At 52.4% G+C, this 20,534-nt stretch overlaps 8 protein-coding genes across 8 annotated transcripts; 3 read left to right on the plus strand and 5 right to left on the minus strand.

Moving 5' to 3' along the window:
* Positions 1 to 259: 259 nt before the first annotated feature.
* On the minus strand, positions 260 to 2,485 carry CDEST_14426 (uncharacterized protein). Its single transcript, XM_062930582.1, has one exon. It carries the CDS (start codon positions 2,455 to 2,457, stop codon positions 409 to 411), a length of 2,049 nt encoding a protein of 682 aa, XP_062786633.1. The 5' UTR covers positions 2,458 to 2,485; the 3' UTR covers positions 260 to 408.
* Positions 2,486 to 6,728: 4,243 nt separating this feature from the next.
* CDEST_14427 (uncharacterized protein) lies at positions 6,729 to 7,197 on the minus strand (the record flags this gene model as incomplete). The annotated part of the gene is made up of 3 exons (XM_062930583.1): positions 6,729 to 6,830; positions 6,892 to 7,093; positions 7,154 to 7,197. The coding sequence occupies 3 exons, from the start codon at positions 7,195 to 7,197 to the stop codon at positions 6,729 to 6,731; spliced, it is 348 nt and encodes a 115-aa protein (XP_062786634.1).
* A 967-nt stretch (positions 7,198 to 8,164) lies between these two features.
* CDEST_14428 (uncharacterized protein) lies at positions 8,165 to 9,095 on the plus strand (the record flags this gene model as incomplete). The annotated part of the gene is made up of 2 exons (XM_062930584.1): positions 8,165 to 8,369; positions 8,443 to 9,095. 2 exons carry the CDS (start codon positions 8,165 to 8,167, stop codon positions 9,093 to 9,095), a joined length of 858 nt encoding a protein of 285 aa, XP_062786635.1.
* A 649-nt stretch (positions 9,096 to 9,744) lies between these two features.
* On the plus strand, positions 9,745 to 10,841 carry CDEST_14429 (Putative NTF2-like domain superfamily protein; the record flags this gene model as incomplete). The annotated part of the gene is made up of 3 exons (XM_062930585.1): positions 9,745 to 10,089; positions 10,145 to 10,480; positions 10,641 to 10,841. The coding sequence occupies 3 exons, from the start codon at positions 9,745 to 9,747 to the stop codon at positions 10,740 to 10,742; spliced, it is 783 nt and encodes a 260-aa protein (XP_062786636.1). The 3' UTR covers positions 10,743 to 10,841.
* Positions 10,842 to 11,042: 201 nt separating this feature from the next.
* Positions 11,043 to 11,698, minus strand: CDEST_14430 (uncharacterized protein; the record flags this gene model as incomplete). Its single annotated transcript, XM_062930586.1, has 2 exons — positions 11,043 to 11,516; positions 11,588 to 11,698. 2 exons carry the CDS (start codon positions 11,696 to 11,698, stop codon positions 11,043 to 11,045), a joined length of 585 nt encoding a protein of 194 aa, XP_062786637.1.
* Positions 11,699 to 12,599: 901 nt separating this feature from the next.
* CDEST_14431 (uncharacterized protein) lies at positions 12,600 to 13,473 on the plus strand (the record flags this gene model as incomplete). Its single annotated transcript, XM_062930587.1, has 3 exons — positions 12,600 to 12,860; positions 12,921 to 13,060; positions 13,124 to 13,473. 3 exons carry the CDS (start codon positions 12,600 to 12,602, stop codon positions 13,470 to 13,472), a joined length of 750 nt encoding a protein of 249 aa, XP_062786638.1. The 3' UTR covers position 13,473.
* A 1-nt stretch (position 13,474) lies between these two features.
* Positions 13,475 to 15,522, minus strand: CDEST_14432 (Putative ureohydrolase). The gene is made up of 4 exons (XM_062930588.1): positions 14,943 to 15,522; positions 14,678 to 14,880; positions 14,231 to 14,608; positions 13,475 to 14,154 (listed from the first exon to the last, which is right to left on the minus strand). The coding sequence occupies exons 1-4, from the start codon at positions 15,347 to 15,349 to the stop codon at positions 13,904 to 13,906; spliced, it is 1,239 nt and encodes a 412-aa protein (XP_062786639.1). The 5' UTR covers positions 15,350 to 15,522; the 3' UTR covers positions 13,475 to 13,903.
* Positions 15,523 to 15,838: 316 nt separating this feature from the next.
* On the minus strand, positions 15,839 to 20,384 carry CDEST_14433 (Putative protein kinase domain, heterokaryon incompatibility, protein kinase-like domain superfamily; the record flags this gene model as incomplete). Its single annotated transcript, XM_062930589.1, has 5 exons — positions 15,839 to 16,604; positions 16,676 to 17,462; positions 17,539 to 17,881; positions 18,482 to 19,678; positions 19,761 to 20,384. The coding sequence occupies 5 exons, from the start codon at positions 20,382 to 20,384 to the stop codon at positions 15,839 to 15,841; spliced, it is 3,717 nt and encodes a 1,238-aa protein (XP_062786640.1).
* Between the last annotated feature and the right edge of the window lie 150 nt (positions 20,385 to 20,534).

The following is a 20,534-nucleotide window of genomic DNA, read 5'->3' on the forward strand; positions in this document are numbered from 1 at the left end:
ACCACTCGTACGACAGACCTCTGGACCGGTTCACTGGAGACTAAATTGGTTGTGTGCTAAAATCTGCTTCTAGTAGTCTTAATGCATGTGACTTCAACGTCAACATACAAGCAACAAAAAGAGGTGCTCAGACTGGACCCTTACACGACTCTCCGTTACCATTTCTCAGGGAAGAGACTCCCGATATTCCAATCGTCGTGCACCTAAACTGATTGGTGTCTGCACTGCACAGCACGACGTGACATGTACATGGCGGATGCAATGGATGAAAACAGTCTAAATTCTAGTCCTGCAGGGCGTACCCTGCATCAAATTCACCAAAAGGCCGTTAAGATCATTACAAATAACAAAGATCTGACATGTTGATGCATGCCGAAAACCGAGCATCCAAGTGGAACTCTCGGCCTACTAAATCTTATCCAGCGAACCTGGCAAACGCCACAGCTTGCCAACATCCTCGGCCTCCTTCGCCTCCAGGAGCCCCGAATCTCCCAGTCTATCGGCCGAGCGAACACCGAGCCGGAAAACGCTGAATCCGCTCAGGGAGTCCGCCACCCTGCGCCGGAACCCGTACACGAGTCCGAGTATCAAGGATCCGAGGGTCCATATCGCAAAAGGGATCACAGCAGACAGGGGCGAGAGGTCGCCCGTCGTCAGGATCTTGCCCTTCCTGGAGGAAGTCAAGCCCGCGTGCTCCCAGCTGCCCTCGAACCCGTACTGGCCGTCGTACATCAGATTCAGGGCCTCTTTCACGTACCCCATCGAAATCGACTTGCGCAGCTCCGACGAGCTCACAAACTTTGTCAGGCTGATCGAGTTGGACTCGGCTTTCGTGGCCCGGGTGTTGATGGAGGTGAAGATGTCGTTCACGCCGGCCGCGGGCAGGAAATTCTCTACCTGGGTGCCCAGCCGGCCGACGGGCGAGGCCGCCTTTACCAGTGGGTCGCTGAACGGCTTGGGATACTCAACCTTGAAGTTTGAGAATGTCGAGGTCGCGGGATCGAGCGAGGCCGAACCGAGCGCTGATCTGACCACGCACCGGACGCCGATCGGAGCGGCCACCTCGATGGTCTGGCGTCCATGGTTGATGAGCCTTTGCCAGACGTCGTTCTTCGCCTTGGACCTCGCGGTGAAGGTCTTCTGGTCGAAAAAGGTCGCATTGGCGACCCATGAGCCGTTGTCCGCCTTCATGAAGGGGGTATCGAGGCCCTTGACGGTCGGGCCGACGGTGTTATTGAAGTTTTCGATTTCGGCGTAGGAAGTGTTCACGCGCACCTGCCAGAGGGCGAACTCGAACACGTCAGGCTGGGAATCGTTGCCGGACCCGAACGGATCGGGAGCGGTGCTGTCGTATGTCGGACCGTTTACTTGCGAGGGTCCGACCATTGGCATCCTGGAACCGACTTCCATGTACGACCAAATGTTGGTCGCCTTGTCCACCATCCTGGCGCGGGGGCAGATTTGGATCGGACCACCGCCGCAAAGACCAGTCGTGTTATGACCGATGATGATGAACTCGGAAACATCCTCCACGACGGAGCAGTTGAACCCAGCGCGCATGCCCCAGGACGTGCCGGAAATGGGGACGCTTGCCTGCGGGACCAGAAACATCTCGGGGACTTCGGGGTCGGTTGGTAAGTTGTTTGGGATCTGGGCCAGGACGTCGTGGTCCTTGCGGCTGACATGCTCCGGCGTGTATATGATACTGATGCCAGGTAGCGTGGCAGGCGATCCCACTTGCCACGCAGTCTCCGACCCCTTGTGAATGGATGAGTCGCTGGTCGACGAGAAATACCTGGCATGGAAGTCTGTCGAGTTGCGGCCAACGACCATCGGAGCCTCATTCAGAGGAACATAGCCATCGGAGAGCTCCATGGTGATACCAGAGAGGGGCATCCCGACGTACAACGAGAGGGTGAGGAAGGCGAGGAGGTACCAGAGCCTGTAGGTGTTCAGGGAAATATACCAGCCGCCGATGGCCGCGATGTTCCGTTCCTTGAAGAGCTTCGTGAGGCACTTGACCCAGCCGCCCGGGCCGCCCCAGGTTCCTTCGCTGTGGTCCAAGAGGCCGATGAGATGAGGGGCTCGCCAGAAGGAAGTCTCCAGCATGGCGACCTCGACTCCGACGAGGCCGTGGGCCGCCCAATCCAAGGCGAACACACCGACGATGAACCAGGACCAGAACACCCATGATTCATTGGCTGATCCGTACTTGACCGCCTCATCGAGGTCGCGGGAGAGCAAGTACAGCCATATCCAAAAGTAATAGCCTGTTATCCCGAGGGGAACGAGCAGAAGAACAAGCGTCCGTGCCAAGTGCCGGCTTCGTGGGGTCGAGAGAGGTGCATCGGGCGTGACGTCGGTGGTGGTGACATCTGAATGGGGGTCCTTGGAGGAGACAAGCTGAATGTCCTCGGCGGGAGCGCCGACGACGTGAGAATAGTCGTGGCCCGTCATGGCGCAAAAAAAGATGAATGAGCTTTAGTTACTTACTTGACGGACGACGCGCCGGGCCGCCGCGACATCTCAATGCTTTTAACTCCCTTCAGTCTCAGAACCTACCCACAACCGCAACCTTAACGTGCGCCACGTCGCCCAGGGTCTCGCCTCTTTCTTTTCAAGATTTCCGCCATCCTGAGCTTACGGTGGGTGTTCCTGACAGGCGTAGTCCGCCCTATCACGGAACGACTTTCGATGCAGCCTAAACCGAAAACTTCGCAACCGACGGGGGTCGTGATCCTGTCGGTGGGGACTCTCTATGCAGCTAAAATAAAAGGTTGGCGGCGGCAACGCTCTCGAGATTCTGGTTCGAGGTAACTAGCATCGGCTCTGAGTGGCATCTTTGCTGTGATATATGCTTTCCACCAGACTGTAGGGCTTGCAGTTGGCCATTCTGTCCTTTCACCACAGCCCTTCTTAAGATTTAAATTCCTTTCTCATCTGCTCGTTCTCTGCAATACTGGATAATGTTTCGGCAAGCTGAAACTGAAGAAGTGCTGTCAAAGCAAAATGGCGCCATGTGATTAGATATCATCACAAGTGACCCAAAAGAGAAGGGCTGAGAAGTAAGTAAGACAGAAGGATCAGGATCAGGCAACAGCGTTGCAACAACGCCTGCTAACCTTTCGACGCAGGGGTTTTTGCTGTGATTCCAAGTTCGAGGCCAACACACCCTTGTCACATCCCTACAAGGATCTCGGACATTAGCGCAGTGAAAATGCCTGATATTTTACCGCCAAAACTTCAAAAGGAGTACACAAGCGCGCCTAGATTGTTCCTTCTGCAATGTTGGCCACGACATTTCTACTTTGCGTGGGTTTTTGTTTTCCTGTGGTTTTTCTCACAATATGTGTCACGGCGACCTCAAGAACCGCCTTAGCTGCATTTCATTTATCGAAGAACGCTGGTTTCACAATTCAACTAGCGTAAAACCAATTGGATTTAGGAGTCAAGATTCGGCACACAATGCAGGAAAAGAAAAACAGCAGTAAACAACTGATTACTAGCACTTTGCCCCCCCCCCCCCAAAGGCCGGCACCGACCTGGAGTGCAACGCGCACCCCGGCTTAAACGCCCTGCAGATGGCCTGGAACTAGTCCCTTATCTCCGAATAGTAGGTCGATGGGTCTCTAACGAGGATGTACGCAGCCCTAGTGTCTGTAGGCTTGTTTAACTAAGCCTAGGAGCAGCTGCTGCGCTTACTATTGTAGGAGGATGTAGATACTAAGGAGGTGTAGGAGCTTGCGTATAGGGCGGCAGTTAAGGGCGCTGTGCTCCTAAAGAATACTAGGACTCTACTCTTGTTGGCTGACGCAAGGAAGTATGCCCTTGTCGGCCTGTAGGCAAATGCAACTACGCAGATGCAGGGTAACTACTTTAGCCCTGCGCTGTACCTGATCTCCCCTTACCATTCTCACGCTGTCGACCTAATAAGGTAGCTTGTTTAGAAACACCTGCTTTGACTACACGTCTCGGCATTGTTTCCTTCTAGCCGTCGTATCCGATCAGGAGCTAACAACCCTCAAAATCTTCAAATATTACCTAGACCAGCAGAGGACTCGAATATACTGGAGTTGACAACAGCTGTCATTTCAAAGTTTTTTTAGATTTTGTGCGTTGCAGATAATCTCTTTCAGCAAGAGATAGAACCCAAGCTCAATTCTTTGCTCCTTTTGTTTCCAGGAAGGCCTGCATAGTTGATGCCGATGGGTGTTGGTTAATTGAAAAGAAACAGGTGCTTTCAAAGTGTTGCCATGGCATCCCTGTCCATATCTACTGCTGAAACTTACCAACATGGCTCAGCACGTTCACTGGGCGTTTAATTTGACTTGCCATGATCCTTTGGTCCGTGGGAGCCGGAGACAGCTTCGCCAGCTTGTGGTCAGAGCTTCCAATGGCGAAATGACGTAGAAGTCGCCCACGCAGCCAGTGCCGGACTCTCTTGGCCCAGGTGTTGAAGTGTTGAGCCACAAATCAATTGAAGTTTGCGTATACCCGACCTCAACGGTGCTTTTTCTTTGACAACAATCCTGGTTAAGTTTTTTGATTTTGCTCTCCATAACGGGATTTTTTGTGACTCAAGACTAGCCTCAGGGTCGTGAAACGCAACGCCGTGCAACACGTGTAGCTGAGCGGCTTATTCTCCATGGGCAACACTCTTGGCATGGTCGAAGTGACTGTGAAGGTTGGATGCGGTCATTATCAAAAAATCTCCGAAGTCATTAAAAACCCACCACGTTGGGGCATCTGCAACTCCATTCGTCGATAGAGCCCCGGGTTTGTGACATTGGCTTCATAGGAATCGTAAACAGTGGAAAGATTCCAACTGCCAAAAGCACCATGCTACTTACTTTTGTGTTCATCTACTTGAAGCATTGGGTTGGGCAACCCCCAATGGAAAAAGAAGGGAAAGCATTTGCGCGTAGACCCGTGCCATAGATAGGAAAAGACATGACGAATGAAATATGTCTACTGAGACAGTTACAAGTTTCAGAAGTTTGGGGTCGTCAAAGGCAATAGGTGCGTCTTTAGTAACCGTTTCCGAAGCAAGAGAGGACTCGTCGGTGAAAACATGGAGACTGACTCGGCAGCTTTCAACTTTCGGGCAGCTTTTCCGTCTTTATTGGCCCCCTGGGCTGGGAATGGGGCAGGGCCGTCCGCAACTTCATGAATCGTTTCCGCTGGGGCTTGTCAGCGGGTTTCCGGTGACGACATATCCATCTCAAACTCAGACTTGCGGAGATTAAATGAGGATCGTCAAGCCGCCCGCCGCACAACAAGGAACGCGGCGATGATCGAGTCTCCAGACAACCGGGTCCCACCCCACCCTGCCGTGGTCATGAACACTTCCATCCTCGTTTGACGTACACTTTCCCTCTTCGTGGGAGATGTCGAGCGAAACTCAACTAAAGTGTTGACATGCCAGTTCTGTTCTTGCAAACTATCACAATCTCCTCGTAAATCAGGGATGCCAAGGAACACTCAGCGAGGCAAACCCCCAACTTGGCACATTATGCTTATCTCCGCCGAGAGCTACGGTGTGTTCGCATCGCATTCTTACTCGAGAAGTCCCTGTAGGTTTGAGAGGCGCGCTCCAGCAGAGAGCCGAGTCATGAAGAGTGAAACCCGACACAGAAATGGAGACACGGCTATCTATTCAGTGTTTTATCATATTGTATGTCGTTGATCTTCTCTCTTATATGGGGCATCACAACGTGATAGCCTCCTCTCGACGACCGTCACAACAGTTAGCCCTGCCGGAATCATCGGAGGCTGGCGGAGGCTGGCGGGCAACTTGCCACTCAACATTTTGACAACTTAAGACCATCCCACCGGCTAAAAACTCTATTTCCTGGATACCGGGGAACGTTCCACAGTGACGGTACGCCCATCTCTCCACCGGATAGGCTTGACTAGTGCAGGCTCATCGGCTTTACCTTCGCTGAAACACAAAATCCCTACATGATCCCGAGAATATGATAGCCAAGCGTTGAAAACACACAAGAGCCTCGCTAGGATTCCTTATCAGCTCCGCAGCGCTTCCAACCAGACATTCTGTTGAAGCCCTCCCTCCCCCTGGTGATGACCATTTAGCCAAGTGGAATATTCTCCACTCTTGCGTCGTAATAATGCTGGTAAAAACTCCTTGGCCGTCGATCTCATTAATATCGGGGAGCTGTGCAGCACTCGGACCGTTAAACAGCCGCAGTCGACGACATGGCAACCAACACGCAGAAAACTCGCGCTGTGCTGTGCAAGCAAAGGGGATGATGCGGTGAAGGAGATTTAGATGGGAGCTGCCCAGGAACCAGTGATAGACGTTATAATTAAGACAAGACGCAAAACTCTCTTCTTGTCATTTTGCTTCCCGCCGTGGACGAAGTCTAATGTCACATCGGCCGTGGACCGTGAATAGATTATGGCCTGTGGGGTGGCGGTAATGTTGTGGGCATCTTACGAGATGCCCTTGGTCACGCATGGAAGATCCTCGTTTGGACAACAACGGCACGAGTGTATTCAGTCAGACCAGAGAAGGCAGTTTCGGAAACCAAAATGGGATTTTGATCTTCAAATGTGTAAAGTTTAGGTTTGATTGATATTTACTTTTTTGAAGCGAGTCCCAGCCCAACTCCCAGGAATCAAGTATATGCCGCCATGAAAAAAAGTACAGGTATCTATCTATGTCCAAGCTTGTTCGCCCGGCGTCATCCATCATCTCATTGAGTAGACTAGTTGGCCTCCGCCCCTTGTGCGCCGCACTTCTTCGTGCAGTAATAGTTCATTTCGTCACCTCCAATGTGCCAGCCGTCAGAGTGGCAAATCATATCGATCTGCGGGGGCGGTAAGCGTTAGAGATATTTCGCACGAGAAGAAGAGGCGACGAGAACGTACAACTTTACAGTCCGGGCACTTATCCCACTGGTTATCGCCGGTGTTGCGGTTCTTGTAGTGTTCGCAGGCGCACTTGGTCGCCTCGACTTCGATCTCGTAGTTGTTGCTCCAGGTGTAGCTGACGCTCCACGGGGTCCCGCCAACGGGCGCCTCGACTCTGTTCTTCACACAAACGGCTTGGTTGTGTAGATCTGCAGCGACACTGAGGGTTGATATTCAGCATAAATGCTACACTGATGGATATCTGGGGGAAGAAGCTTACCTGGAGGCCAGTGCCACGAGGGTGAGGATCGACGAAATCTGCATGTTCGCGGCTTGGGAGGGATGTGGAGCGGTGCTTTGGAGCTTGGACGAAAACTTTGATAGATAAACGAGACAGAGTCGACAAGAGAGAAGGTTGGTTTTGTGGATAGGACAGGACGCGCTGTTCGAATGGGAAGCCGAATTATATGTATGGCCGTCGACTTCAACCGCCAAGAAGAAACCTGATATCGTTGGCCGTCAAGGTGATGACATCTCGTCCTGCCGTATCTACACATCATTCCTCATCAAGACGTGATCAATCTATTGGACACCGACTATTGAATCCGCAGTCCACACGGTCAGATGAGCTCACTTCCGAAGATCCCTAGTGAACTCTCATGTGTCGGTGTGTGAGGCCGCGCGAACTTTTGACATCAACTTACCCGCAAAACGGGCGGGATAACCAGCCATTCGACGCTCCGCGTGACGGAAGCTGAGTCGTGTGGTGTTGAATTCTCCATGTTTGATAAGGGAAACCAGAGACACAGACGATGGAGCTCCGTCCGGGGCCGCTGGAATGCCGGGGGGTTCTGTTTCCGCTGCGAACGTGGCCGATCCTTGCCCGGTAGGACGGCGGTATGGATACACACGTGCTGGTGGCAGGCGACCGCGTGCGGCGGTATGATTTCTCCCCTGGCTGATGAGAGGTGGACTTCACAATTTACCTTGCTCTGTCACCATGACTCGCAAGGTTGGTGGTGTTTCCCAAAGAAGGAAGATGCATGCAAGATCGTCAACCGTTTGGACGAACGACGTGAGTATCACTGAAGATTACAGGCACGCAATGAGATGGAGAAGAGCTGATGCGAACCTGAACGATTGATACCGTGATGGTCTTTGAAACGGTTATAAAGTCATCGCAAGCTCCCAGACAGTCTTAGTTGTCTTTCTTGGTTTCCACATCCCCAACACCTCACTCTTCTCTCTTCTCCTCCAACCACACCTCTCTTTTCAGCCTCGTTTGCCCGTAATGGTCTCCGCAAACTTCCTCACCCTCCTCCTGGCTACGGCCGCCAGCGCCGTTCCGTTCTGGTCTGAGAGGGGCCTGAACAGCACCGGGCCGCATTTGGCCACGAGGGGCCTGAATGCCACCAAGAGAAGCCTGAACGCCACCAAGAGAAACTCGGACCGCCGACTCGCCCCCGGCGAGGTACTTCTCTTTGGCAAGGACAGCGGTAAGGGACCCCCAATAGTCACTCCCATCGCTTCACTTCTGAGCCTTGACTGACTTTTTTACGTGGCTTCCAGCCGAGGTTATGCAGCTCGACAAGTGGCATGAGCTCGTCAAGTCAAAGGGCTACCTACCTGAGCCCCCCGCGTGGAACCAGAGCTGGATCGACGACGCCAAGGACCTGGCCCCGATCCCCTACGACGAGAGCATCCACGGCTCCGGCCCCGAGAAGCGCGACTGCGCCCACACTTTCTCCATCGTTACCGACAAGAAGGAACGCTTCGTCAACTGGGACGTGCAAATGTCCCCCGTCGTCATCGGCTACGGAAAGGGTATCGACGTGACCGTCTCCAAGTCCTACTCGGTCGCCGACGCCGTCACCGTCAGCGCCGGCCTCGACCTCAAGGTCATCAAGGACCGCCTCGGCGCCTCCCTCGGCGTCAGCGTCTCCCGCACCTGGACTACCCAGCAGGGGTACATGATCCGAGGCACGATCGAGGACGGCGAGACCGGTGTCGTCATCTCGACCCCCTGGACCAACCGCTACTACGGCCGCGCGTTCCAGGGCTGCGTCGGAAGCATGAAGCAGACGGGAACCTGGATCGCCGACTCCTACGAGGAGGGCTCCTACGAGGGTGTCGACTGGGTTGCCGGCGCCATCACTGTCTGCGCCAAGAAGCAGAAGTCGATCCCGCTGTCGCGCTGCAACGGTTCCGGCGACTTCAAATAAGCGTCCCCCGCTCGTCCACGGCGTGGCAACCGTTGTCTACGACGCGGAACGGAACGGTTGCCTCTTACAGTGATGTTACCAATCCCGACGGGGTTTGAAGCAGGGCTTCTTCGTTGTCCTCGCCCGTGTACGTCGCGGTGAGCTCTGAATGAAGAGGCATGAGAGGAACTCAGATACCCATTCAACTCTTTCTTTTCGAGTATATGCGAGACTGTTTATATATAGGCATTGAAGGATGGACATAATAAAACACTGGCTGCACAATGGGCCGTACATGGTTGAAAACTTGCTCACATACACCTACTTATTCAATGGATGATGAAGTTTGATGAGGTGACATGAGAACTACATGTACTCACTCTAAAAGGATGTAGGGTAATCGTTAACAGAAGCCTATCTTTACCAAGTAGCGTGTTACGCTTTCAAAATCCACGATTTAATGAACTGTTGGCCGGGTGTGGATTTAAGCTTAATTCCCGAGGGTTAGCTCTTCTTTATCCATCTCATGTTCATCTCATGTCATCTTGGGGTGAGCGCATTGGGGAAGACGCATTCGATGTTTCTCCAACTGAAAGTCATGACGTCAGCGCTCATCATCGCTCAGTGACGCGATGAATATGCAGAAGACGTGTGTGTGTCTTTGACACTGATGACATACCAGAGTCACTCAACGCCCCAAAACCGTTCAAAAGTCTTGTCTCTATCCACCGCATACTTCTCTTCCTCTTTCAACTTCATCATCGCCCTCATGCACTTATCCGCTAGACACATCGCAAAGCAAATCGCTACCCATCCCGAAACCAAGTCAATCGCAAAACAATTCCAGAGAAACATGGCTTCAGGCACTCCCTCCGACACGGCCAAGGTCCAGGCCTCGGCCGATTCGAACGCGCCCAGCTTCGAGTCCATCGGCATCAAGAACAACAGTATCAACCAGAAGTCCGGCGTCTCACTGTCCCAGCAGCAGAAGGTGCTGGTTGGCAGCGTGCTCGATGTAAGCATGGTGATCCCCAATTCACAAGGCTGCCATCGGCTAATGAGTCCCGCAGCTCTTCGAGGGTAACCCGACCCTGAAGCATCTGTCCTTGTGGTCCAAGAACGCCACCTTCCAGGACAACATCACCGTCGCCGAGGGGTTTGACAAGTACGCAGCCCAGTGGTACGGACTCCCGGCGCTGTTCAACCCCATCAAGATCCAATCGCACACCGTCACCTCGGCCGGCAACCCAATCGAGCTCGAGCTGAAGAACAGCTACACCGTCAAGGGCGTCAAGACCGAGCAGACCATGGAGAGCATCGTGCAGATCCAGGTTGGCGACGACGGCAAGATCGTCAAGGTCAACGACAAGTGGAACAACAACCTCCCCGATGGCGCTTTCTCTCAGGTACGTAACGCTCTGAATGTGTCGTTTCTCAGCGCGGTCCGGACACTCGCGTGGCTCCTTAGCCAGGCGGGCGTTGCCGTCTTCTGCCGAGTCTCGCTGTGGCGGCCTTTTTGGGTATGCGGCTTCGCATCCTGGCTAGACGTTGCTAATTTTTCGACAGGCTTTGCGGAAATTGAACGCCGTCACCGTGCCGGCGTTTGTCAAGGTTCCCAAGAACGAGGAGGAGGACCAGAAATTGAAGGCCGAGCGGGAGAAGCAGTAACTTATAGCTATCAACTCGTAGCGTTAGAATGCCCGCAGCAGCTAAAGAAATAGGCAAGCAATGTTAATTTAATGATCTCGATAATTCCTAAACGTTTTGGCCCGCAACCCTGGATGTTACGTGACATTCGAGTTTTGTCAAGTATTAGAATTCATCAGCAGGTATTTGATGAGATTAATGATCCATAGGTTATCGATCTCGACCTAACGTTATGCATCATGGATGTACACACAGAGTCGATTTATTGGAAACGATTAGTCAACGAGGAGTTGCATGCATGCGGGTTGATCTAGCGCAACTCTAGCTATTTCCCTCCATTGCTGAATCGTCCCTTCGGGTCACCTCTTCTTCAGGAATTCGCTGACTATAAAATGTGTCTTTCTCCCAGAACCGAAGTACGCCAGCGGGCTGCTTACGCTTCCATTGTTCCAAAGGTGGATACGGAGAGGGGCTGAACACCATTCGGAGTCGATGCCACTCGTAGAACGGGTTGGACGGGTCCGTAGGCTTGAACATGCCCTGCTCGAGCCGCAATGTGTATTCTTTCGGCTGAAAAGCACCTTCTTCCAGCACTGTCTCATTGACGCTGTACCGTTGTGTGGAAACACCCCCAATCTGCGGTATCTTGCGTTTCGTCAATGTCAGACTGATACTGAACTGGAATGTTTTACTGTCACCCAGCTCTAAGGGTTGTGTTAGGGAGGCCGTGGTGTCTACTGGCTTCCAGTCGAATTCCGCGAGAATAAACATGACCAACGCGTCACAGGCCACGATCTACCAAATAGTCAGCTACAGTGTTCAGGGATAGGAAATGTCTGTACAAGGTGCAACCACGTCTGGCTTACCTCGCCTGTTCCATTCTCATGGAATCTCAGGCTATACGAGTGACCCGGATCCCAGAGCCATTTATCACCACACAGAAGGGATAAAAGCGTTTTGCCTTCGTTGCTGGCCATGTTGCTGAGACACCAGCGACGACTTGATTCAGAACTTGACAATCAATTTATCACCCTTTGACAAAGGAACGGCGACTGTTGGGAATAAGGATCGGTACTGTCAATTCAATACTGATTCTCGATATCCAACAACAAAATGTGGGTAAGGTACAATGCCAAGGGCAACAAACCGTGTGGATGTAGGCTTGATGCAGGTTGTGTTGTTGGATGAAGAGTCTCCTGGTATGAGACATGGGGTCGTGTATTTATAACCAGAGGATAATCATGTGGCTGGGCCAAGTTCATGCCCGCCCCTAATGCATTGCTTGTTGGGGGCTGACACTTCGCTCTCCGCGGACGCTCTCAACCGGGGCTCCAACGCCAAGCAGTTCCCTTCCCTAGAGAAAAGTTGCAAGCGGTTAGGACTCTTGAAAGACATCAATCCAAAGATAAGCACGGGGATGGGCTTCAAATCACGAACATGTCATAGTAACTCACCGTCCCCACCTAGGGGTGGCTGTGGTCTAAGTCAATTCTTGGCATCACGGCGACTTTCTCAGCAGCCAGCTTCGAGTGTTGACTACCTAGCGTAGGGAATGATATTAGACAATTGTAGATCATTACTGGGTACTGAACGAGCTGTTCTGATTCGCTGGGTCTCTACAGTCTCTCGTTGGACGGAGACCATGACCATCAGCGGCTGCCAAGACACTGCGATAGACTATCATACCATGTTACCGGCGTCCTTTTGGCAAAGCTTCCGAATACTCGCCGTTATTGTAACCTTCCCTGGGCTATGGATGGCTTGTGGTGTCAACGAAACTTCGGAGGCTAAGTGCATTCAGAAGCTGTTTCCGCACCGGCGAAAAGAGAGCGTGACAGAAACGAAGAATCATTGTCTAGACCATGGAAAAAGGTATAAATGGGATTAAAAAGCCTTGAATATCACCAGAAACTCAACTCATCAAGAAACACAAAATCCCGACTGTCAAAGATTGAGATCACTAGAACACCCTCGACACATACCCATCTGAAGCCGCTTTCGCAAGCTAAAGCATCAATATCAACCATGCTGTTCACCCCCGCCGCTCTGCTGGCCCTCTTGGTCACCTCCATCGTCGCCAGCCCGATCACACTGGCCAAGCGAGACAAGATCATCATTGGCTATAGGCGCGTTAGCAAGGTATGATACTGGTTTCAGGGCTCCCGATCATGACCAACACGGTGGCTCAACCATCCACAGGAACAAGCTGCCGACTACAAAAAGAACGGCGGAACTCTTACCTACGACCCACGTTTGGCGACCGGCGGCCAACAGCTTGGCCCTGGTGTTTATACCTCTCCACGCCGTGGCGCATGGCCGATTGGCGGCGACAGTGACTGGTGTGTACAACCGATAAGCTGAAACCCTCAAAAATGGTCTGAGCTAATCTCTTTTCCTTCAAGGTGGTGTGTTGTCAGAGCAGACTCCGAAGCAGTGGACAATCTCGGCAAGGTTTGGGTACCATCCTTCTACCACGACTTCGACAACCTCTGGTACGTAAGCGAGGAGACCATGACGGCATACATCAAAGAGGTGGACGACGGGATCGACCCGGAGAAGGCGTTCCGCTTGTCACGAATCGACAGGGACGAAAACAATCTCCAGATGCTAATCCCGCCGGGTCTGCTGAACGGCCAGGGAGGTGGCCTGGGTATCACTGTCGAATGCGACCCCGACGCCAACAAACTGCCGACAGACGTGGTGGACTATGACAACTTCGACGCGAGCGGTGACAAGGATCCCGAGTTTTGATAGGTTCGGCGGCTGTAGGGTCTATGGCTGGTGTTTTCTTCTTTTCTGTGAACGTGGCTTGCTTTTTGGTGTCGGTTGCTTCCCTGTTTCGTGTCTTTTCGCAGAAGGATTTCTCCTCAACACATTCATTTGGCGATTATATCAATTTTGGTCATTCTGGGGTACTGGAACACAGATCATGCTGGAAAACATATCTATGTATCTCGGTTGAATGCCCAGGTTAAAGTACTCTCTCGGGGTTGTGAGGCCATGTGAGACCTATTCACACGACGAACAAGACGCGTTATATATCGCTGGGACAGTAGACGTGCCACGAAACTGCTATAACTGCTTCGGTGCGCTCACCCGGGCCATTCTTTTCCAATGTGTGATGTAACACTCTCTTGGGGTAACTGTCGTTCGCATCCTCAGTGGTCTCAACATTCTTACAATCAAAGCTCGAGGTTCGTCCATGTAGACTTTGTCTTCACCGGGACTCTCACCATCCACACCAATATCTCAAAAACAAGTTGCGCTACCGTGGTGGCCGTCGTCTGCGCAACGTTATCGTAGACGGGCGACAGCTCTGCTATATCTGCACCGATGATGCGGACCCCCGCGGCACTGAGACCTCTGAGGACGGCCGCCAGCTCTCGTGTGGTCCATCCTCCAATTTCAGTGCACCCCGTAGCAGGGGCAAAAGCTATCGATGGGAATACAGTCAGAATTGGGTCAGAGACGCGGTGATGGCTGGCTCCCAGGCCCAGGACGGGACTTACCGGCGTCGAGTACATCGATATCGATCGTCACATATGCAGGGCTATCGCCGACCCTTTCCACGATGCGCTCGACAATGGCTGCAACCCCGACGGAGTCAATGTCAGCCGCCATGACGGTTTGGAACCCGCACTCGGCGTCATGACGGAGGTCTTCGGTTTCATCGAAAAGCAGAGCACGAACACCGACGTGGATGCTGCTGTCGTTCTTCAACAAGCCCTCCTCGTGGGCGAAGTGCAACAGTGTCCCGTGTGTGATCTTGTCGTACTTGTTCACACCGCCTCCCCACTGTCGCGGGTTCCACGTGTCGAGGTGGGCATCAAAATGAATGACCGCCACCTCTCCCCACACGGAATGGAGCGCTCTGAGGGACGGGAGGGCTGGTTCAGGTTTGTTAACAACAGTTTGAGACGTGGAACAATAATCAATGGCCAGATTCGGCAACTTACTAATGGTGTGGTCGCCGCCGATAGTAATGAGGCGCACGTTGTCGCCCTTTTCCGTGGTCTTGGGGACCCTGGATGCCATTCTGCCGAGACCCTGACCCAGCTCTTGGACCGCTTCGAACTTATCAAACAAAGAATTGGCAATATCGCCACAGTCAACGACGGTAGCCCAGCTCCGAAAGGGGTTCAACATATCATGGGCCATGCTGTGTGTCGTGCTGGTCTTAGCTCCCCCCGATGTACTAGGGCACGCGAACCATAGGCTCACCTGTATGAGATGGAGGGTCCCATGCGCTGCGAAACAGTTCTCGCGGCGGCCGGACCGAACCGCTGACCAGGCCGGTAGCTTACGCCCAGATCGAACGGCATGCCCACTATCCCGATGTCGAACACGCCATCGCTTTCGGCGGTGAAACAGTTGGTCCAATTCAAATGGGCAAACGTTGCTATGCCAGGCATGGGCGCAGACTTGCCGAAGTTATCGTAAAGCTGGAACTCGGGTTCCGGCTGATGATCTGACCCGAGCACGTTGGGTGGCGGGCGGAAGATGGACGTCTCCCGAAAGGTCTGTCCCCCGGAAGTCGGCTTCTGATGGTGCAGAACTTGGCCTGTCACGCAATGGGCCAGGCACTGGACCGCCAGTGCTGCGGTACCAAGTCGATGTATCTCAACCATAACGATAAGAGACGATAGATCTTGTCCGGTCACAAGTGAGGACTGCTTTCGTGGTGATTGGGAGAAATCCGAGGTGACCGCTCGTTTCTCGCGGCTGATCAAACCCCTCAAAAGTAAGCTGAAGGAACTTTTTGGAAGAAAAATAAAATTGGTTCAAACGTCACTGCCAATGGCTCATCCGTATCTGCGATTTGTATCTGCGGGGTTAAGTCGTGCTGGGGAGAAAGGAACTGGTCTTATCTCGGATAAGTCGGCAACGCGTGTCGTTTCATTACCACTACAACAACCCCCATGTCTGAATCTGGGTTGGGAGAAATTCATGGGACTGGATGAGAGACAGGCTGGGAACTTCAGAGTTCAGCACCTGATACGATGACCGTGTAAAGTCAAAGTCCTGAGATGTGAGTCGCAGAGATAGACACTAATTCTTAGGTGTGATTCCATGCAATAAATAATAAGAAACCGACAGAACGCAAATCAAACAACACATCATCGAACAATGGCTTCCAAACCATCTTCTCTTCCTAGCCCAATGTACTTCCCTGTCATGTATCCGACTCCTTGTCGAATAAAGACTGTCCTCTTGTCGTCGCCAGATACGACTCCAGAACCCGCAACAACAAGAACATAGTGCCTCTTCTCGCTCACTGGCTTATTCCCTCGTTCCTTGGCAACCACAACGCACATGGCCCGATTTTCACCGGACCTTCTCTCACGGCCAGGGTTGTCGTAGACGAATTTGACCTCCCCGGGCATGTGCCCCGCCACATTGAATGGCCGCGCAACAACTCTAAGATTGTGGGTGTTGTGAGACTCCCCACTGCCAGCGGCCGTCCAGGGCGGCTCAATTTCCGTCTCCTCCCATTCCGTCTGTTGGAAGGGAGGATCGAGGTAGTCGATACCACCCTCGTGTGCCATCCATGACCAAGTCGGGGCCGCCGACTCGGGTTTAAAAGAAAAGTCGATCAACTTCAGGGCCACTTCGTCCTCACTCCGCTGCCAGAGCAGGCTTCGATGGAAGAGTCCGTGACCGGGTCTGTCGTCGAAGATACCATAGGCGCCCGTGCTCCAGTACGCTTTCCGCAGTCGGTTCTCCAGACCGGCGATGGCGATGGGACGATCTTGGATGTGGCTGAACTCGAGCTGTGAGTATCGACGATACAGATCCTGGAAGTAGCGTATCTTGATGGCGCGTGAGTTCTCCTTCATGGCCTTTTCGGGGAACCTTGCATCACCCAGAAACTCTGCCATGCTGCTGCACGATTACAAGTCAGCATGATATGTAAACATGAGAGGGTATTAGGATCAAAGATAAGATTCACTTACTTTTGCATCTTTGAAAGAGTCTCGCACCTCACTCCTTTACCACATTCAAAGTATGTCTGAGCCTCTGTAAAGTAGATCGTTCGTCGCGCCAGAGCGCGTTCCTGGAGAACCCAGCCGCGTTGGTTGAGAGCGCCATCCAGCACGTGTCGGCCGAAATCATCGATTGTCTCGCACAAAAAGACAGAGCTGGATTCTTCTTGTGGCATTGCGATGAATTGGCGCTGTGGTCTGTCTCCCAGGAAGCCATCGTGCGGGTTGGAGGCTCTACTGGCTGCGATCACGCAGTAAGCGCAACTGAAGACGTCCTCCATACGCTTGGCCTCGGTGTTGAAATCTCCGCCATCCCCTTGGATGATGCACAAAGAGTCGATCCAGAGGTACCGGATGCCTAGACGGCGGGTAGTCTCTATAGCGTCTCTAAATGTCTGGGGCACATCCTGATAGGGGATGGCTTGCCTGAAAGACTCAATGTCGTGTCCATTCTCGTCCTTGAGACGCGTGCAAAAGGGCCGGTGCTTTCTGGTGTCGCCCCAGCGGTGAGATAGAGCAATGTATCTGGAGTCGCCAGAGATACCCTCGCCTGTCTCGACCAGTCGTAAGGTCGGCAATTGCTGTGTTCCCACGTCAATCAACCTGGTGGGAAGCCTTGCCTCGCCTACGACTCTGCAGCCCTGGTGATTATCACAGTCTTGTAGCCAGTACTCCAGAATGTTGAAGAACAAGCTAGTGCCAGCTTTTGGAAGTCGCGGAAACCCAATCTGGAAGTTCGAGACCAAGTACGAACTTTCTGATGGGGGGATTTCAAGTTAGCATCGACGTCATTCAGGCGTAGAGGTACCAGAGTATCATAGAGTGTGGCTTACCAAAGTTCCTTAGAATAGAAAGAACTGGCAGCGACTGGACGCCGATCAACTTGATGATCGACTCAACCCTCTCAAAGCGAACAGCCGCGCGAGGGCGGCCCGCTTCAGGCAACTTGGAACACGCGTGCCAAAGCAATTCGCACAGCTGACAGGAGGATGACTTCTGTTGGAGTCTATCGTAGTTGTCTACAATGTAGAAACCTGGATCCCAAAAGCTGAGTTTGGCGCAGCGATCGCAGAGGAACGTAGGTGCCGAGTGATGGAAGTTTAACGAAGCCTCGCCCAGGCGGAGTGCGACATGTTTGGCGAATCCGTTATCGACGGGAAACTCCCAGTTCTCAAGCTATCTCTCGATCATCAATATCAATCAATACCTGGCTGATGGAAACAAACTCGAACTTACTGGCTAACAAAACGAGGAAGCGCCGCATGATTAGTGTTCTGAACGGGTGACTACCACCGAGAGTACCAAGCTGCGGAGGATAACAACATACAGGCTAGACACACATGTGTTATTATTTGCAGCACAGTATCTATAAATGGAGAAGGTCGGGGCTTAACTTACAAGCTTCACAACCAACCAAAAGAATGTGCACACATTAGCCCCTTGCGGGAGAACACAGCTTCAATTATCCAGTCTTACCGACTATCTCAGTCAGCAACTCATGGTACAGCTCAGAGAACACATGCTTTTCCTACGTACTGTGATCGGTGAGAAACGTCAACTTTTACTCAGTAAACATTGATGCTGATAAAGGAGCAGGGTTGTTCACGTACGTTCTGCAAACATCATGTTATTATCCATTCATTCATTCACCAAAGTCTGCTGTTTCTTATTTTCAATTAGTCTGATGGATTAGTGACGTACATTCTGTGCTGCCTTTAGCAATAACTCTCGATGTGTATGCAGAAAGCTCTGTATGAGCCTTTTGGGCACACTTACTCTTGCACTTGGCGTTGGAGGGACTTGAAGGCTGACATTTGTCGTTGCCTGTTGGTAGTTGTGATGAATTGGTCCGGGCAAGAGAAGAGCCTGCGACCTTTCTCTAGGTACTGGAGCAGTCGCTAGTTCGGAGTCTGTACTCATTAGTAAATAGGGAGGGTGTTCAGTTGCTCGATTCAACATATCATGCATGGCGTTCTCAAATTCAATTGATGTTGCTCTGTACCGTGCCCCGCCTTGCGCCGACAGCGAGGCGCCTTGAAACCCGCCGCTGTTACTTAACAGAGTGCCCCGTCGAGGGGAGAGCTCGGCGACGAGAAGCTTATCCTCAATGAGTTTCATGATAGCGTTGATGGCCGTATCCTTCTGGCACTCTGGATGAGTGTTTCTGATGTGAGACAACCAACGGCGGACATCGGGGTTGAGTGTAGCTCGAGCACCTTCATCGGTTGGTTTGATGTCGTAGTAAGGAACCCACTTGTGGGGGTCCGGGCTGGGTCCCCTTATGTGGTTGTAGAACCTCTTGAGTTCAGTATTGCCGTACAGAATCCAGATGATCCATTCTGTTAGGATGCATCCCATCGACCAGATGTCATACTGACGAGACCTCGCTTTCTTCCCCAGGGATGTCTTCGCTTCGGGGGCTTCGTATAGAATCGTTGCCGAGTTGGTCGTGGTGGGTTTCGGCCGTTCCTGTGTGGCGAAGCTGTGACGCTTCGCTAGACCCATGTCGGCTATTGTGAGACGTCGACCGTCGTTTTCCGTAAACCAGAGAAGGTTTTCTGGCTTGAGGTCTCCATGGCGAATAGATGTTCCGGCGCTGTATTCCTCGGTGACATCTTTTGTGCCATCGCCTTGTTGTTCGTCTGGATCTGTCTGGTTATTTGTCCCCTCTTCCAGGCCGAAGTTGTGGAGCTGGCGAAGTGCATTGGCGAGGCCTTTCAGCTGGACGAGCAGCTCCCTAATAGTGGAAGCAGTGGGAACCGCGTGGGATGTATCATCCCAGTATTCTCTAAGGCTTCCTCCCCTCGCCCACGGAAACAGTAACAAACGATCGTTCCCTCTTTCGATGGCGGCCATGCAGTGGATCAGATGCGGGTTCGCAAAGCCTCTGATACTCTTCAGTAGTCGAACTTCGGTTGACCATGCCGCGGTCACATCGCCTCTACAGTGTCTTTTGAGCACTTTGACAGCCACCTTGAGAAAAGGTCAGCGATCCAGATGTCGAAAACCGGTTGAGCCGGAAATGAGGAAATGAGGGATAAGTGTATCCGCTTACCTCTCTGCAAGGAAGATCAGTATGTGCTTCATGTATGATGACATGATGCACCGATCCAAAAGAACCCTCTTTGGCTTCCTCTTCAGGGTTCAGGGAGAATGGGAGAATCTGTGTAGGCTGGAGTTTGTACTCGAATGTATCCGACGCGAAGAAGGGAACCAGAAACTTCCATTGAGTTTGGACAAAGCTGTCTTCCATCTCGTCTCGGGTCCAAGTGTAGCTGACCCAGGGATCTCGTGCATTCTTCACAGCGGAACTGGGAAATTCGGAGGAGCTTGTCCAGGGGAGCTTCCCGTCGTCGAAGCCAACCTCGCGGAACAGCTGCAAAGATAACAACAGTTCCCTCGGTGATCTAGTGATCTTAGTGTGAAGTGTAATGAGAAGTGCCACGGGCGCCTTCAGGCACGTCCACTTGATCAATTCCTGTTCTTCCGTGGTGGAGGCGGCGTAGACGAGGCCCAGCTCGTTGGCGACGGCCTCAGGAGTGACCAGATCGAGAATACAGTTTCGTGGTAAGTATTTCGAGGGAGGCTGGCTGAGGAAGTTACTCTCCTCGCAGCATTTTGCAATCTTCCACCGTAGGATAGCGCAGACCGCTGTGCTTAGCATAGGGGTGTGGCTCATTATGGGAGAAATTTTGGCTTGCAATGGAGACGGGGGTGTTGTGTATCTGTGTTGATCCCCTCGATCTCTAATGAGCCTCTTGTTCAAGAGCTGAAGAGCAAGAGTAAGCTAAACCAATATTCTGGGAGTGTGTTGGTTTGAATAGGGAAT

The sequence above is a fragment of the Colletotrichum destructivum genome, chromosome 10 (genome assembly GCF_034447905.1).
Source record: "Colletotrichum destructivum chromosome 10, complete sequence".
NCBI lineage: Eukaryota > Fungi > Ascomycota > Sordariomycetes > Glomerellales > Glomerellaceae > Colletotrichum > Colletotrichum destructivum.